Genomic DNA, 18,979 nt, shown 5'->3' with positions numbered 1-18,979 from the left:
CAAATAGCATTAGTGACATATTACAAGGCTTTAGTAATTTTATTAGTGAATATGCTAATGAAAATGATGGGGTGCGATTGCCCACTGGTACTCAGGGGAGGTTTTAGGCGCAGAGTACAGATCAAGGAGAGAATATGGTCCTAGATTATTAAAGTTGCTTTATTTGCTGCTTTTGTAAAGGAGCCAATAACTAAACATTTGATACTAAGTGGGAAAATATGCCAAAAACATTAACCCTAGGTGGGGGGAAACACTTTGAGTCACAGGGCCAGAGTCTCTGGTTTATCAAGTTACCTATGTCAGCTGCACCATTCAGTCCCAGCACAAGGAGGAGAAGGGGGCATATCAAGGATGGGAGGGTGAGTGGTAGAGCAGAGTTTCACTACACCTGATCCTCTACAGTATTGCCAACCCCTAATGTTCAAAAAATTGAGTCAGGACTCAGAAAAATAATGAAACATTTTTTTAAAAAGTTGGATTGTTTTTATTTATTTTTGGCCTTCTCATTTTTAAACCTTCAGGATGTACTTGGGTCACATTTTTGAAGCTTTTTTTCCTGCATGCATGAGAGATTAAAAACTTGCTTTCTTATTTTTTTTAAATGAAGAATAAGATTCTCACAAAATAACATGATTCTATGAGCTGGGGCTTTAAGTAAAAAGAGTGCCAAATATCATGGTACTTGCACTAAAATTGTGAGTTGGCTACATTGTTCATACCAGTGACACAACTGGGCACAGGACTCTGACTTGCTGTAATGTCTGCTGGGCTGGCAGTTGAAGATCTCTGTGGCTGCCACTCTCCGCTACAGTTGAGCACATCTGAGACATAGTGGAGAATCAGGGTCACCTAATCCAATAATAGCTTTTCAGTTAGAGAAAGAATTAGAGAAAGATGGTCTAGGACAGGGAGAGGTTAGGGCATTAGCCCAGGATGTGGAAGGCCTGTGTTCAAGTCCTTGCCTGCCATGACTTCCTGTGTGACCTGGGGCAAATCCCTGAGCTTCGTGAGAGCTTAGTGAGTCTGTCTCACTTCCCCAGCTGTAAAACAGAGGTGGTGGTACGTCCCTACCTCTCAGGGGTGTTATGAATATTATTAAAGATTGTGAAGTAATCAAACAGTGATAGCGGCCATATAAGGTGTACTAAAATATATTTATAGTCAATGTGAGAAGTTTTAACACCCCAAAACAAAGCCATTGGCCTTGTTATAACTTCAGAAGAGTAGAACTGTAAAATGCCCTGTCTACTGTCTTCACTACACAGCCTTGTGTAGCTATTGATATTAGTTATTGTAACATTGCCTCTGTCTTTGCTTCCCCAGCATTCTCAGACTTTATTGCTCTCTGGTTAATTTCTCCCTCAAACACCTTTGTGCTTTATAAGGCGTGTAGATATGTGTCCTTTTTTTTTTCTTTCCTGCCGTTACTCATGGTAAAATTTGCTTAAATGCGCATTAGTTGTTTTACAAGAGTTTGATATGAATGTAAAATTAATGATCTGGCAGTTTATCACTGTTTATTTAAGGATTTGATGAATGAATTGACTAGAGTTAACTGAGTTTTTTGGTAGGCATTATATTCAAAGGCACATGTGAAATAATCATAAAGTGATATAATCATCAAGTTATGAAGTGCCAAACTCTGAGAGTCTGTAGCTGTCCACTGCTGTGTTTTGGCAGAAGCAACAGAAAAGCTATGATTTGCATTATGTGAGGTCTTAGTTCTTCTTCAAGAATCTGCCAATTTGTACATTTAGAAAAGTGTTTCTATGGAGGTTTGGCAGAGACTGCATCTGTTGGGTTCCAATGCTGATAGCAGAGGACGAGGGAGGATTCCACTGCTGATGGCAGAGGATGCGGGACGGATAAAGCACAACAACCAATATGATTGCAAGCAGAATCGTTTATTCCATCTTGTTCTCCAGCTTATATACCTTTTTATCATCTTTGCATACAATGGTCACACAATTGCTGATTGGCTATTATATGATTTCACCTACTTCACACGGGAACAGCTTACATATTACTGGTAGCTTCTTAGCTCACACAACTATCTTGTTTTCGACCTTGAATACTTTCTACTATCTAGTGGATGGCGGCCAAGTCCCGGGAACTTGAGGCGCCTGAGTGAAAGTGGCCACCTTCCAGCTCCCTGTAGGCAGCCTCACTTGACCCGGTGTCCAGCACCAGGCCTGCTGTAAGTGTCCACTAGGTAGCCATCAGGTCAGCGTACAAATAATACACTCCCACATGCATCTTTCTGGGATCTGGGAGTTTTTAAAGCAAACTATATCTATTTGATTGGCAAGATAATATTAACAAATTACTATTTCTGTACTCCAGAAGGATGTCTGGTACAAGACAGGAAAAAGTGCTTTTTCTTTTTGCCATTATGAACTTTCTGTAATAGGTGCTTCAGTAGAGATCATTTTAGCTATATAAAGCCTATGCTATACAAAGGGAAGTGCTATACGAAGCCTGCTGATTCTGCTTTGCTCTGGAGGACACAAATTCAAGGCAAATAGATTCTCCCTCCTTCTAAAATTAACTGCATACTGCTGGGCAGATACTTTCTAAGTACACTTCCTTGGGACTGTATTATTGTTGACATGTGGAGATTTAAGTATAACCTGACAGTATCTCCCATTCCTGGAACATTAATCCCAAGAAAGAGAATGTACCCTTCCATGTTTAACCAAGACCATGAAATTAACTTCTTACTCTTTCCCTTTCTTTCTCTAACAACTAATTTCCTGTTTTCTGTTTCAAGTCTTGTGGCTGTTTGTTGGTGTGGGCTTGCTAGGATTAGGACTGCGATATAAAGCTTATGAGAAGAAATTAGGCCAAGGGGTGAGTAATGCATTTATTTTTTACAAAGCAACATATTTTCAAACACAGCAACATGTGCAAACGTTACCTTACAATCCTTCCAGCAATACACAGCAACCATAAATCATTCAGTATATGCATATGTATTGAACAGAGGAAAATGGTCTTGAGGTTGAGTCACTGGACTGTGTCTTGGGAGATCTAATCTGAGTTTGACTTTGCCGCAGGCTTCTTGTATGACACAGGGTAAGTCACTGAATCTCTGTGTCTTACTTAAGAACATAAGAATGTCCATATGGGGTCAGATCAAAGGTCCATCTAGCCCAATATTCTGTCTTCTGACAATGGCCAATACCAGGTGCTTCAAAGGGAATGAACTGAACAGGTAACCATCAAGTGATCCATCCCTTTGCCCATTCCCAGCTTTTGGCAAACAGCAATCCCTGTCTATCCTGGCTAATAGCCATTGATGGACATATCCTCCATGAATTTACCTCATTATAGTCTTGGCCTTCACAACATCCTCTGGCAAGGAGTGCCACAAGTTGACTGCTGTATGAAGAAATACTTCCTTTTGTTTTTTTTAAACCTGCTGCCTATTAATTTCACTTGGTGACCCCCTAGTTCTTGTGTTATGAGAGTGAGTAAATTACACTTCCTTATTTACTTTCTTCACACTGGTCATGATGTTATAGACCTCTATGCTATCCCCCCTTAGTCATCTCTTTTTTTCAAGCTGAAAAGTCCCAGTCTTATTAATCTGTTCTCATATGGAAGCTGTTCCATGCCCCTAATATTTTTGTTGCCCTTCTGTGAACCTGTTCCAATTCCAATATCTTTTGAGATGGGATGACTAGATCTGCATGCAATATTCAAAATGTGGGCATACCATGAATTTATATAGAGGCAATACAATATTTTCTATCTTATTATCTATCCCTTTCCTAATGATTCCCAACATTCTGCTAGCTTTTTTGACTGCTGCTGCACATTGAGTGGATGTTTCCAGAGAATTATCGACAGTGGCCCCAAGATCTCTTTCTTGATGGGGTCTAAATTAGCTGTTACCACTCATTTTATATGTATAGTTGGGATTGTTTTCCTATTTGCATTTATTAACATTGAATTTAATCTGCCATTTTGTTGCCCAGTCACCCAGTTTTGTGAGATCCCTATGTAACTCTTCACAGTCTGCTTTGAACTTAAATCTTGTAGTTTTGTATCATCTGCACAATTTACTAACTCACTGTTTACCCCTTTTCCAGATCATTTATGAATAAGTTGAACAGTACTGATCCCAGTGCAGGCCCCTGGGAGACACCACTATTTACCTCTCACCATTCTGAAAACTGACCACTTATTCCTACCCTTTGTTTCCTATCTTTTAACCAGTTTCTGATCCAAGAGAGGACCTTCCCTTTTATCCAATGACAGTTTACTTTGCTTAAGAGCCTTTGTTGAGGGACCTTGTCAAAGGCTTTTTTAAAATCTAAGTACACTATATCCACTGGATCACTCCTGTCCACATACTTGTCGACCCCCTCAAATAATTCTACTAGATTGGAGTGGCATGATTTCCCTTTACAAAAACCACGTTGACTCTTCCCCAATAAATAGTGTTCATGTGTGTCTGAAACTTTTTTTGTTATAGTTTCAACCAATTTACCTGGTACTGAGTACTTCCCCATTTGTTAAAATAAAATGGGGATAATACTGCCTCTCTTACCCTTTGTCTGTCTTGCCTATTTGAATTGCAGTTGTTTCAGTGCAGCAACTGTCTCTTGCTCTGACATCTATTACACTGGGTCCCTGACCTTGCTTGGGACTAAGTGCTTCTGTAATAGAAATAAAAAATGTGGGAATAAATGAAGACTAAAATTAAGTTCAGAATTTCCTCCAAAGCACTTGTCAGATGAGACTAATGAATGACTAACAACCATTAGTATGGTGTAAAACTGAGGAGAGGAAAAGAAGTGGGGAAAAAAGGGAATGGTGCAGAGAAAGTGTAGGACAAGAGAAAGGAAAATGAGACAATGTAAGAGGAGGAAGTGGGAAGAGAGAGCAAGTGAGAACCCACTGGACTGTGAAGTGTAGATCTACAATATAATGACCCCAGAGGCTTTTATGGCATAAGATATTTTGAGACCTCTCCAGGATTGGGAGAGTTCAAAATCTTCAAATTGCCTCTCCTTGAGAAAGTGACTTTCTACTCCCTCCACCCTCCTTCCATGATGAATGTAGATGGTGATTCTCATTTCCAGTCTGATTAGGGGATGATAGTGATCTTTCCAGTGCCTCAGTAAAACTGTCTTGTATAATATAAAGTAGTCTGTGAGGACACTTTTGTTGTTGTTTTAACATAGGCTGATGCAGGGTTACCTTCATCAGGGCAGAATTTAATTTGAGGAGTAATGAGGGTGTTCATGTGCTTCATTGATGTTGGTGCAGGTAGTTGCCCATGTGTTCATGTGTGACATGCCCTCAGAATGTCGGATAGTGAAGCAAGGAAATGGCTTTGTTCCCAGCATGTTGGAGATGCTGAGCTCTCTGCCTGTAACTTGGCTGAGCCCTAGTAGAATCTGTTCAAATTTTGTTGAGTTGGGCAATGTAGACATGTGTATGACTTTGCATCAGATTAACTTTCAAGCTTCAAATTCATTGTTGATAAATGCAAAGTAATGCACATGTGACAACATAATCCCAACTATACATATAACATAATGGGATCTAAATTAGCTATTGCCACTTAAGAAAAATCTTGGAGTAATTGTGACTGTTCTCTGAAAACACCCACTCAATGTGCAATGGCAGTCAAAGCTAACAAAGTTGGGAATCCTTATGAAAAGAATAGATAGAAAATATCATATTGTCTCTATATAAATCCATGGTATGCCCACATCTTGACTACTGCATGCAGATCTGGGCGCCCCATCTCAAAAAAGATATACTGGAATAGGAAAAGGTGCAGAAAAGGGCAACTAAAATTATTAGGGATATGGAACAGCTTCCATAAGAGAAGAGATTAATAAGACTGGGACTCTTCAACCTGGAAAAGAGACAGCTAAGGGGGATATGGTAAAGATCTATAAAATCATGACTGCTGTGGAGAAAGTAAATAAGAAAATGTTTACTCCTTCTCATAACACAAGACCTAGAGGGTCATCAAATGAAATTAATTGGCAGCAGGTTTAAAACAAACAAAAGGAAACATTTCTTCACACAACACATAGTCAACCTGTTTAACTCTTTGCCAGAAGATATCGTGCAGGCCAAGACTATAACAGGGTTTTAAAAAAAAGAACGAGATAAGTTCATGGAGGATAGGTTCATATTAGCAATGATGGGCAGGAATGCAAAACCATGCTCTGAAGTGTCCTTAGCCTGTTTGCTAGAAGCTGGGAATGGGTGTCGGGGGATGGATCACTTGATTACTTGTTCTGTTCATTCCTTCTGAAGCACTTGGTACTGGCCACTGTTGGAAGACAGGATACTGGGCAAGCTGAACCATTGGTCTGACCCAGTATGGCCATTCTTATGTTCTTCATACATCCCCCTTCATGAGAAGTACCAAGTTTTTGTTCCATTTTGACCTGAATAAATGAAGTATGCGTACTGACTTTGATTAAAAAGTGGAGTGCTTTGATTAAATTGTAAATTTATCCATCTAGAAAGCATTTTGTTTGGATCAGGTGAGTTGGAATTAAGTTCTTTATTAGCTGGAATTAAATCCTTTACTTGAAAGCAGTCACATGCTGCTTGTTTGAAATGCAGGCTTAACCATGACTTCTCTCTATTCTGATGTGGTAATGCTCTATTGCTAGAAAGCATAGCAGTATAAGGTAACTGCAATGAAAAACTAAACTGAAGCTGATACAATGATCTGTTGTGCTGCCATGAAGGAGAACCAGTTTTTGAAAAGACTGTGGGACACTTAGCCCACAAATTCATTTATACAAGACAAGTAGGTCACTGTATGGCTGCTAGGCTGTCTCCCCAGCCCAGGAAGAACTAATGCTACTTTTGAACTCTATCAAGGCCCTTTTTTCAGGGCACAGTTTATTCTTCAAACACAAACTCACAAAATTATTCCCCTGACCAAAGCAGGCTTCAAGGGCCCCAGGCCTTCCCCGTTGTCTCTTCCCACTCCCCTGCTCCAGAAACTGCCACAGGAGCCACCTTGCTTCCTGCAGCTCTCCCTTCAACGGAGTTCTTTAGGAATCACCTGATCCCTTCCCAGCTGAGTCTGATAATTGAACAGGGCTAGTTGGTCCCAGGTCCCCTGACCCTAATGAGGCAAACTGCCTTATTCTATGTCACTCTGAATGGAGCCTTTCTGACAAACTATTCCAAGTCAGATGCATCCTTCTCAATTGATTCATTAAGGAGATTTGATTTGGAAAAAAAAAAAAAAAAAAAAAAACGGGGGGCAGAGAAGTTGTAGGATTCAAGCTTCCTACCTAGCTTAAAAGAGCTGAGACAGCTTTAGGTGAAAGAGGTTGTTTTTATGCTAAAATATTTAAGCATGCAGTTTACTTACAAAGATTAGTGTTGCCTTGAGTATTCAATAGTCTCAGTTTGAAATTAGAGCTGTTTGATTGGACACAGGTTACATGACCTGTTTCTGTTCCATGATTGGGTGATTGTCATAAAATCAAGTTTCTGGTGTGAATTGCAATTATGAATTAGAAACTTGCTTTCTGTGACTATCCTGAAATATTCACTCAAAACTTGCTTTTTAGACAACTATTCCTACTACTAAATGTTTTCATTAGAATAGTCACAGATGGCAAATAGAAAAAAGGGTGTGAATAAAGGTAATGCAAATACACTATAATGTGAGTGAGTGTCTGTGGGTAACCTTTTTGTGTGCGATATTTTTCCAGGTTTACGATACATCATGAAGGGGGAGGGAATAACCCCCTCCTTATTAATTTGCCTATATTATTTCTGTGGGTGCATTTTAAATGCCAGGACTAACTAATTTTTCTTTCTCTATGGAAAAGATGTGCTATTAATACCTACAGACCTCTGTGATCTGCTTATCTGTGTTAGGAGCATGCAATGATTAAAAGGTGTAATTTTAGATCTGCTTTATTGCACTTTAAGAGATGAAATGACATAATAGAATTTACCAGGTTTTAAAATCTTTATTCTCTTTTCTTACAGCTTCCAAAGAGAGACTTCTCTGCTGCAATCTGGCCTTTCAGGTTTGGATATGACAATGAGGGGTGGCCAAACCTGGAAGGTTCAGCAATTCTGCTTAATGAAACAGGTACCCTTTTTTGTCAACCTCAGTTTTTTTTTCCTTTCCAACTCAACTTAAAGATGAAATCATAGGAGCTAGAAAGAAGAGAACCTACTGGGTCATTGAATCCTTTCTTCTGTTAGCACAGAACTGTTCCTCATGACATTAGGAAAAAATAGTTTCATTTAAATTTTTGTGTATGTAGCGGTTCCATTATGATGGATCATAGAATCATAGAAGATTAGGGATGGACGGGACCTCAAGAGGTCATCTAGTCCAAGCCCCTACTCAAAGCAGGACCAACCCCAAATAAATCATCCAACCCAGGGCTTTGTCAAGCCCAGGCCTTAAAAACTGCTAGAGATGGAGATTCCACCATCTCCCTAGGTAACTCATTCCAGGGCTTCACCACCCTCCTAGTGAAAAAGCTGGGGGGTTTTCCCCTAATATCCACCTAGATCTCCCCCACTGCAACTTGAGACCATTGCTTGTTCTGTCATCTGCCACCACTCAGAACAGTCTAGCTCCATCCTCTTTGGAACCCCCTTCAGATAGTTAAAGGCTGCTTTCAAATCCTCCTCACTCTTTTCTTCTGCAGACTAAATAAGCCCAGTTCCCTCAGCCTCTCCTCATAAGTCATGTGCCCCAGCCCCCTAATCATTTTTGTTGCCCTCCACAGGATGCTCTCCAATTTGTCCACATCCTTTCTGTTGTGGGGACCCCAAAACTGGACACAATACTCCAGATATGCCTCACCAGTGCCGAATAGAGAGGAATAATCCCTTCCCTCAATCTGCTGGCAATGTTCCTACTAATGCAGCCCAATATACCATTAGCCTTCCTGGGAACAAGGGCACACTGTTGGCTCATATCCAGCTTCTTGTCCACTGTAACCCACAGGTCCTTTTCTGCAGAACAGTTGCTTAGCCAGTCGGTCTCCAGTTTATAGCAGTGCATGGGATTCTTCCATCTTAAGTGCAGAACTCTGCACTTGTCCTTGTTGAACCTCATCAGATTTCTTTTGGTCCAATCCTCCAATTTTTCTAGGTCAATCTGTATCCTATCCCTACTCTCCAACGTATCTACCATTCCCTCCAGCTTAGTGTCATCTGCAAACTTGCTGAGGGTGCAATCCACCGCATCCTCCAGATCATTAATGAAGATATTGAACAAAACTGGCCCCAGGACTGACCCCTGTGGTATGCCGCTTGGCACCTGCTGACAATTAGACATTGAGCCCAATGATCTAGCCAGCTTTCTATCCACCTTATAGTCCATTCATACAACCCATACCTCTTTAACTTGCTGACAAGAATATTGTGGGAGACCGTATCAAAAGCTTTGCTAAAGTCTAGGTATATTACATACATGACATATCAGTGATACAGTTAAAAATCCATTTGCATGAAACAAGTCAGAGGAAGTGATATTCCCTTTGGTTTTAAGTGGGATTTCCAGCTGGAGAGAACTTTTTAATAATCAGTCTCAGATTTTTTTTTTTTCTTGTAATAGAGTGGAATGACTTTCTAAACACATTTCTGTAAATGTAATACATAAGGTGAAGGGGGCAGTTAACATCTCTACATTTGTAGGACAAAGAGTTAGTGGATGACAGATTTATAGTAATGAGCTATATATCCAGTGTCTTTACTAAATCAATGATTTTTTTTAGTGTCCAGCAAAGTTATGAATTTCAGCTCCCAAGCTCTGTCCAGTTTTCTCTGAGAATTAAAAGATCAGATATGGAGTGACTGACTTGTGAAAAGTGACCTCTTAGTCCTTGTTCTCAAGGGAAACCTACACAATTATTTCAAAAGATGAGCCTGTGAGTTGAAATTCATAACTCTGTTATATTTAAAAGATTGTAATGAGTCATAAATCCATGGCCACTGTTGGAAGACAGGATACTGGGCTAGATTGACTATTGGTCTGACCCAGTATGTCCATTCTTATGTTCTATGTTTTTATGTCTTTATTGAATCAATCTGTAACCCTCTAACCTTCCTTTGTCCTATGACTACAGAGATGTTTTAACTGCCCATTTCACCTTGAATGGTCTCTTGCAACATATGGTAATTCCTTATGCTTAACAATCTGTTCCACCTTGTATTTAGCTGTGACATTCTAAGTACCTTTCCCAGACCTGAAGCAGAGCTCTGTGTAAGCTTGAGAGCTTGTCTCTTTCCCGCAACAGAAGTCAATCCAATTAAAAGATATTACCTCATCCATTTTGTCTCTTTCTAGCAGTATGTATGTATATATGTGTCTGGATTGTCCCTTCTGCTCTCATGAATGGAAGGTTACAAGCTCAGATGACGCTGGAGTGTAGGTGGGCAGCTTTGTAGCATTTTTCTCACAGAAGCTTCTCTGCAGATGCACAAAGGGCATTAGGCAGGAATGATGGTGATGGGGTTAGCATTATGGCTTGTGTGTTCTCATTCTACTAAGGGAATCATTTATTCCTCTGAGCAGGGGTTGTCTCACTTGTCTACACTAACGCTGGCACAACTTTTGTCACTCAGGGATGTGAACAAAACGCCCCCTACCTCCCCCCTGAGTGACATACATTTTGATGGCATAGTGCTGTCCACAAAAGCACTTATGTCAGCAGATGTTCTCCTGATGATATACCCATCGTGCTTGTTTAGGTGGTTTTATTATGTCAGCGGGAGAACTCTCTCCCATTGACATAATGCGGCTAAAGAAGCACTCTCACAGCAGTGCAGCTGTACCAATACAGCTGTTCTGCTGTAAGTTGTAAGTGTAGACTAGCCCTTGCTGTCAATGAGCAGTTTGCAGGCACTGACGCAGTACATCGGGCTGATGTGTAACATGGGGGCTAGGAAGCAATAAGAAGCACTAGGCTACTGCATAGATATGCTGACCTCCTCAAGTGCCCTGGTGGTTTTTAATGTTTAGGGGGCTGACACCTCAGCCCATTCAATAGGCAACCCTCACCCTCTGTAAAAACCACTCAGAACTCCATGAGCTGAAAGTTGGGCCACTTTCTGGCCTCTTACAAATATAACAATGTAGCCCATGGTTTGTTTGTTTTTTTTTAACCTGAAAGTATCCAGATAGGAAATTTATTGAAAGTATTTTTTCTGATGCACCTTAAAACCCATCAACTGAGGCCTCCATGAACCAAAAGCATAAATGATAGGATCAGTAATTTACTTTATTTCCTTTGAAAGTTTCTTTGCGCTAGTGAATTGTTTTATTTCCAAAGAAGCAATTCAGACATAAACAGTAGTAAGATGTTTCAAGACAAACATTAGATTAAGAAATCTTCATTTCTATCTACTGGTGATATAGGACTAATATAAAACAACAGAATTCTGCAATTTTATGTAAATATTGCATGACTTTCTAGGAGATTCATAAATGCACTAATTGAGGCGTAGCAAATTTGAGATTCCATCCTTTCAATAAATGATCAAGCATAGCTTTGTTTCTGATAAATTATCTAATTTTTTATGAGAACCATAGAGTAAAAACAGCATGTCTCAGGGCAGAGCAAACTTCTCCCACATTGTCAGCTGTCAGCATACCTCAACCTTGGAGGGGACCTCTCCAATGGTGAGTGAGTAGCTCAGTCCCTGTGCTCATTCATTTCTAGTCTCCTGATGACATAGCCAATAAAAGAACCAGACGTGGTGGTTTTTGTGACTTGGACACCTGTCTGTTCTGAACTGGACCAAGACCAACTTACTTTACATACATCAACAGTCATCCAATAATAACTGCTTTCAATCATTACCTGTGTGAGCTGCATTTGAGCTAATCCCTAGAAATGAAGAGTTCTGTATCCCATTCACATCCTCGGAGCCACCAGGTCCTCCACTAATAATTTTATTGTACTAAATAAAACGCTCAGTGTTCATGAAATAAGGCTGTAATTCCATCCTGTGGGGATGCAGGAAAGACTTTTGTGCAATGGGCTGAATTGTGGATGTAAAGGGTCCAAACTGAGTGGTAACTCAGCCCCTTCCTCCTAGGTTAGCAAGGGCTGGGAGCACATTAGAAACTGCGTACACAACCAACGGAAGAGAGAACACCTTGCATCATTATTTAGTAACCTCTGGTCAATGTAGGAGTGGCACTGACTCGGGGTAGAGGGAGCTGAATCCATTCTGTGTGATCAGAATAATTTTTTTTATGGATATAGTTACAGTTTTTCAAACTTTCAAACTTGTCTACCAGGTGCCGATTTTATTACTATTCTGGAGAGTGATGCCTCTAAACCATTCATTGGGAACATTGATGCAACCATGTGGTTAGGAGAAAAACTGGGCTTTTACACCGATTTTGGTCCAAGTACAAGGGATCACACATGGGGGTGAGTTATCTCTGGAAACACTCACAGTAGGTGAGGAAAGACATGGATTTAAAAAAAAAAAAGAATTAAAATGTCACAAGCTTAATTATAAAATTATAATTAGCAACTTAATGTACAATACACCCCTTATTTTTCTAAAGGTGGACGAGGGACACTCAATCTTGGTAAAATCAGGGAAGCTGGACAGCAGACTTTGAGAACATGTGTGCCGAGTTCCTAGCTACAGAACGCAATGAAGAAGATGCCAGTTCAGAAAAGGCCAGTCTTCAAAGTCTGCCCTCTAGATTCTTCTACCCTACAGCGGAGTGAAGGGAATTACCATTGGTTTGTAGTCTGGCTAGACCTGAGACTATGACTACACTCCAGTTTAAATTGACCTAAATTATGTCGCACAAGGATGTGAATTAGCCGCCCCCCTGAGCGACACCATTTATGCCAATTTAAGTCTCAGTGTGGACAGCGCTACTCTGGTGTGAGAACTTCTCCTGCCGACGTAGCTACCGCCACCCATGGGAGCTGGAATATTTAAGACGACTGGAGAGCTCTCTCCCATTGGCTTAGAGCAGCTACGCTAGAGAGCTTACAGCAACGCAGTGTAATCAGTGCAGCTGCAGTGCTGTAAACTCTTTAGTGTAGCCATAGCTTGAGAAGAGCCATGTTCCAATTATAGGTAGCTGGTATTTCTCTTCAGTGCATTCTGGGCTTGGGGGGTTCGGGGTTCAGGCTTAGGTACAGTATAAATCGAGGCGATGTAACTGTGCTGGGAGTAACTTGGAATTTTGATTAACATGCGTTTAAATCCAGCTTGGACTTTATGCAGGGAAATATACAGAAAGATACATCTGTGCACGTTCTTTGTGGTCAGGTCTCTGGTATCCAGTTCTACTCTGGTATCCAGTTCTGCATTACTGTCTGACCAGCTGCCACTCAAGTATACTTGAAGGTCTTTCCTGCCTTGAAATAGCAAATTTTATGATACTGGATTGTTTTAAGGGGAATTTTGAGGTTTCAATGGCATATGGAACTTCCTAGTAACATTTATTACACTTTATATTTCATTTCTACCCTGTGGTTCAACACTTAGCAGAACCTGGTTACAGGAATCTTCCATCTCTTCTATTTTTAAAGGCTGAGGAATGAAGTAGAGAAAGGAGTAGTTGGTCACGCCCCACAACATTTCCCATTAAAATACTACGTCAAAATATTTTGAAAGTAAAACGACACTTAAAAATAAGCATTGGATTGGACCCCAAATGCTAAAATCAATCTACATGCTGAATTTCATGTACCTTTCTTAATGCTCTGTAGAGCAGCATTTGTGGTTTTTTTTTAAGTGTGTGTGTGTGGGGGGGCTCGGGGGTGTGTGGTCTACTTGTTTATGGGCTACCTCATCATGTTTTACAACTGAAAAAATTAAGTTTACTTCTTTTTCACTATAGGATTATGGCTCTGTCAAGATATCCATTTGTGAAATCCGATCATCACCTTCTCCCATCTCCTGAGGGAGAGATTGCACCAGCCATCTCCATGACTGTCAACTTCACTGGGAAACTGGTGGATTTTGTTGTTGCTCACTTTGGAAATGAAGAGTGTGTGAATCTTTTGATTTTCTATGTAATAGAATTTAAAAAAAAAAAAAAAGAGAGAGAGAATTTAATTGACCTTAAGCAGTGGTTTTTATAAAGCAAATGTCCTCTAAACATTTCCACCATAATAATTGCTTTTTAACCAGGCACAATAGAGGAGAAACTATGATAAAGTTAACGGTTGGGGAAAGGATCTTGATTTATTATCTTAAGATAGAAAAGTATTCTGCAAAAATCAGTCATGCCTGAGATATGCAGGTTTGTTACTACAGACTTTGCAAAGCTACTGTGCTGATATTACAGACTATTTAGTGAGTACTTAAAGTCAGGAGTGGCTTTGAGACTGTAGGAGATTACTTCCCTCCCCCCCAACCTCCTCTCTCTCAGTAGATAAAGTTCCATTCTGCTCCATCAGGTAAGGTAAACTTCTGTTGGTCAGACACAAGCTTTCAAGCTACATGGTATGTCTACCCAACAAAGAAAAACCTATGGCTGGCCCATGCCAGCCAAGTTGGGCTCATAGGGCTCAGTCTGCAGGGCTCTTTCATTGCTGTGTAGACTTCCAGGCTCGGGCTGGAGCCCAAGCTCTGGAGCCCTACAAGGGTCCCATCAATGAAACAGTCCAGTAGCCTGAGCCAGAGTTGGCTGATATGGGCCAGTGGTGGGTGTCTAGTTGCTGTGTAGACATACCCACTGCAAGTCAGGGAAAGGTACTCTGAGCGTATGGCTCGAAAGTGTCTCTCTCTCGCCAACAGAAGCTGGCCTAGTAAAAGATACTACCTCATCCACCTTGCCTCTCTAATATCCTGGGACTGACACAGTTACACTGACACTGCCATAAAAACTAGAAGAGACAGTTAAACAGCTTCCAATTTACTCTACTTTCAGTTATTATTCATAGTGCTCCTTAGTGTACTTTACAACTAATTAATGGGTCATACTAAAAACAGATTCTGTCCTGAGGAGATCACAGGCTAAAGGCACAGAAAAAGTGAGCTGTACGAGAGCAGCGAGTAATTACTGGTGACGATGCCGTAAACTACCTAATTATTATAATTATGTTAGAAAGCAATTTGAAGGTGTCTGGCCATAACCAGCTGTTAAAAGGATGGCCAGGAGCCAGGGGAATGTGGGAGATAGTTTTAAAATGACCAGTTTCCTTCCTTTTGCACACCCACATCATAAGGACCTGCTCACTCCATCCCCTCTTCATAAGATGTACTACCAGTTAGCTGGATCTCTTAGAAACTGTCTTACTAATGAAACTGAATTGGTCTGAAACAGCTCCCAATTTGGCTTCTAAAAGAAAGCTTAAAGCAGGCAGCCTAGTCACTTCCACTTTTCTGTCCCAATTTTGTGCTCCCACCCCAAAGAATCTGGTTGTCAGGGTAGAGGAGAAGTTGGGATGTGCTTCTCCTCCAAGGAAGGAGTGAGAGAAATTCCCCAGGGAGAGGGGGAAGCATCTGTTTCTCTCAAAAACTGCAGTATGGGGGAGTCAGAAAAATGCTCAGATACACAGAGAGAGGAGCAGAGGGAATGCTGCTGGAAGCTGTGAGGTTAACTCTAGGCCCTCCACCTGTACATCAGCGGGCAGGATGGCCCACCTTGGTTGTTCTCCTAGCCCACTGGTACTTCTCAAGCTTGGGGTCAGGTCACGACATGGTTATATGGGGTCACCAGTTGTGATCCCCGATCCCAGCCAGGTGTGGGGCTGTGAGCTCCACCCAATGTTCCTCTGTGCCCCAAACAGGGTTCTGATGGAAGTGAGGAGCAACTCCAGGGCTCCCTGCATCCAAGCCACTTTCCTCACCTGGGCTGATCTGTGAGACAAGCACCAATAACTGTTGCTTCCTGCCCTCCCCTTATGCAGCCCAGGTGGGGAAAGTGACCTGGATGCAGGGAGCACTGACGTTACTCCTTGCTCTCCCCACTTCCTCTCCCCCACCAACCCAGCACAGCCCCACTTGGGGTGTGTGGAGGAGCAGCATTCAATAGGGAGCGAGCCGAAATACTAGCCTCTCCGTGCATGCAGGTCAATTTCCCCATGTGGGCACAGGAGATGGGTGCAGGGGCTAGGGGTGCAGGGGTTTGGGGCAAAGGGAGAGTGGAGAACTCATGGCGGATGGGCAAATTTAAGCAATAGGGTTTAAATTTAGCACTTAACATAATGTTAAATATAAAAAATGTCTTTAATTTCTAGGGGGTTGCACTCACAGGCTTGCTGTGTGAAAGGGGTCATCAATACAAAAAGTTTGAGAACCACTGTCCTAGCCCTTTGACTTGCTAGGAGTAATGCTGAGTGTCTTGCTTAGTGAGTGGTCCCTTTAGAAGGTGAGCATGAGATAACACAGCAGGTCTCCTAGCACTTAATCAAAGGGCCAGAAAGAAAAGAATAGAAACAAGCAGCCCAGCTGCTAGTTGTGCAGGGGAATGGAAGGAGCTCAGTGCCTGCATTTCTACCTGCTGATCAGCCTTGAGTTCCCTCCAGTGGTACTCCTCCCTAACCACCCCCTCCCTCCCCTTCAGCAGCATTTTCCTGGAGACCTAAAGCCTCCAGCTCAGCTTTCCGTTTATTTAGGGGAGAATACTAGTATTACCAATTCTTGCAAATTTCTCAAACCTTGTGATATTTGGCTGGATTTTTTTCTTAAAGCCCCAGCTCCATGATTATTAGAATCTCAGCTTTCACTTATGAAAAAAAAATTATGAAAAAAATTCTAGCTCATGGATCCAGAGAAGTTTAAAAACATGACTTGCATGCATGTCTCAGAAGCCTCCTTTGAGGGAGGAACTTGCTTCCCTTCCCTTCCCCCTCCCCCCGAGCACCAGATCCTTTGGAGAAGGGGCACAAGATCATTCCATATCAAACATTACTCTGTTTATCAGTCCATACTGTTACTGTCAGCTGGCTAAGGAAGCAGGTGCAAAATAAATTGTGTTGTGAGACTAATTATGAGAACTCATATTCATAATGGAGGGTTTATAATGGTGGGTGTGTGTGTGTGTATATATATATATATATATATAATCTTTTATTGCTGCTTTTGAAAGTGGGGAATGATCATCAGAAATCGTAACTTTTAAATTAATAAAGGATTCTGATTTTTTTATTTTATTTTTTTTAAAGGGTGGGGGGTGGGATTATATCAGTGCAGGTCTCCTCTCATGGAGACCCAATGTGGAAGATAACTAGTTCAACATAGAGCTTTGTATAGATCTGGATCATTGTCTTGTTTAAACCATTCCTTTGTTTGGCTTGTGTTAAGTGTTCATTAGCTGTAGGACGAAGCAAACCAGCTCCACTACTTGGATTACTGATATTTTTATTGGAGTCCCTTAGAAACCCAGTAAATAAAATAAGAACATTGGAAAAGTATATTCCAACATAAACACTTTTTATCTGCGTCTGTCCAGCAATACCAGTGCAAGGCTCTACAATACAAACATACATGAAAATAAAGATTTTTTTCTGGTGTTGTCTACACACAAAATTTTTATTGGTTAACCTAAAATCAGTCTTTAAATCAATTTAGTTAAACCAATGCAAACTCCTATGTAGACACTCTTTAAAATTAGTTTATGCCAGGCTTATTGATTTAACTTAAATTGATTTAATTTACCAAATTAAGCTAAATCGATATAAGCCTGGACTGAGCTGATTTTATGAATGTCTACAGGAGTTTACACTGATTTAACTACATCAACTTAAAAATTAATTTTAGCTTAACCAGTGCAAATTCACTCATTCACCCCACTAGCTAGTGAGCTTGCCACAGTGATGATTGCACTATTCCTCTTCAGAAAAGTAGCAATGTTTGCCCTGCTCTGTTTCTGTCTTGGCACTAGAGAACCTAAATGCAGCTCACTGGCTGAGCAGTATTTGGCCCCAAATCTAAACATAGAAGAGAACTCCCTTGACACAGCTGGTGAAAGCTGATAACATGAAGAAAACTAGAAGAAACGGGTCACTATACTACACCTAAAACTGAGTCAGGGACCTGGTTACAACATGGCAGTTTACAGGGACATCTGATACACTACTGTTTTTAACCATGTTGGAACAGGGTTCTATGACTCTGTTATAGTTATAGACTACACTGAAGTCCCATAGTGCACAATCGCCTGGCTTGGTGTGTCCATGTTCCAGCACCATTTTTGTTAGTAGTGTTTGTGGGACAGTTTTTGAATGGTGTTAGAGAAGTTACATTACATGTGTTAGGCTTATGTTACGTTATCGAGGCTTTAGCATCATTCTGTAATGGATCTGGTTATCTTGTCCACAGTACAATTAAAAGAACATGGATATCTCATGTTAGAACATGGATATCTCAAAACGTGCCAGGCAGTTATGTTCCAGTACAGTTAAACTTATAGTTTAGACAGACCTAAAGTCTTAACTGCACAAGACTCTCAGATACCATGGTGATGACAGCTTTGTTTAAAAATTTAGAACCAGCTGTTCGTGGAGTGTGTTGAGGAGAGAAAAGCTCTTATTTTCAGCTAATTTGTGCCATAGGTCAAACATTTCAAAAGCATCCTAATTTTGTAAGTTTTCACACATCTTTTTCCACTGCAGAGCCCATGATTTTCTGTGCTGTATCAGTGAGAATCTTTTTGATCCTTTTATAATTTTTTTAAAATAACCATTTCTCACTTTTCAGAGAGGACTTGGACAGAAAGCTCCAGGCTATTGCTGTTTCAAATCTGTTGAAGAATAGCTCTCGACAGCTTGTATTTCTAGGATATATCACTTCAGCTCCGGGATCCAGAGATTACATACAGCTAATTGAAAATGGCAATGTTAAGGTAATGTAGAACTATTACTACTTATAACAGTTTACAAAAAATCAATTCAAGATTCCAAATCTACTGATTACAGGATTAAAAAATACACACACTTTATTTTTAAAACATCTTGTTTTAAAATCTGTTCCATTTTTCAATTACCTGTTAGGGACAATTAGTGTAGAATAAAATACC

At 40.7% G+C, this 18,979-nt stretch overlaps 1 protein-coding gene across 1 annotated transcript in view; it reads left to right on the top strand.

Moving 5' to 3' along the window:
* Positions 1-18,979, top strand: part of CWH43 (cell wall biogenesis 43 C-terminal homolog) — a 61,690-nt gene that overhangs the window by 37,595 nt on the left and 5,116 nt on the right. Inside the window, exons 9-13 of the mRNA XM_067531156.1 lie at positions 2,771-2,850; positions 7,996-8,101; positions 12,278-12,413; positions 13,853-14,002; positions 18,661-18,805. Coding sequence (XP_067387257.1) covers positions 2,771-2,850; positions 7,996-8,101; positions 12,278-12,413; positions 13,853-14,002; positions 18,661-18,805 — 617 coding nt within the window. The remainder of the gene's footprint in view (positions 1-2,770; positions 2,851-7,995; positions 8,102-12,277; positions 12,414-13,852; positions 14,003-18,660; positions 18,806-18,979) is intronic.

Source organism: Emydura macquarii, unplaced genomic scaffold (assembly GCF_026122565.2).
Source record: "Emydura macquarii macquarii isolate MOO-44397 ecotype Brisbane River unplaced genomic scaffold, CSIRO-AGI_Emac_v2 contig_3128, whole genome shotgun sequence".
Taxonomy (NCBI): Eukaryota; Metazoa; Chordata; order Testudines; family Chelidae; genus Emydura; species Emydura macquarii.
Note: the sequence above shows the minus strand (reverse complement) of the source record. Positions and strands in the feature narration are given on the sequence as shown.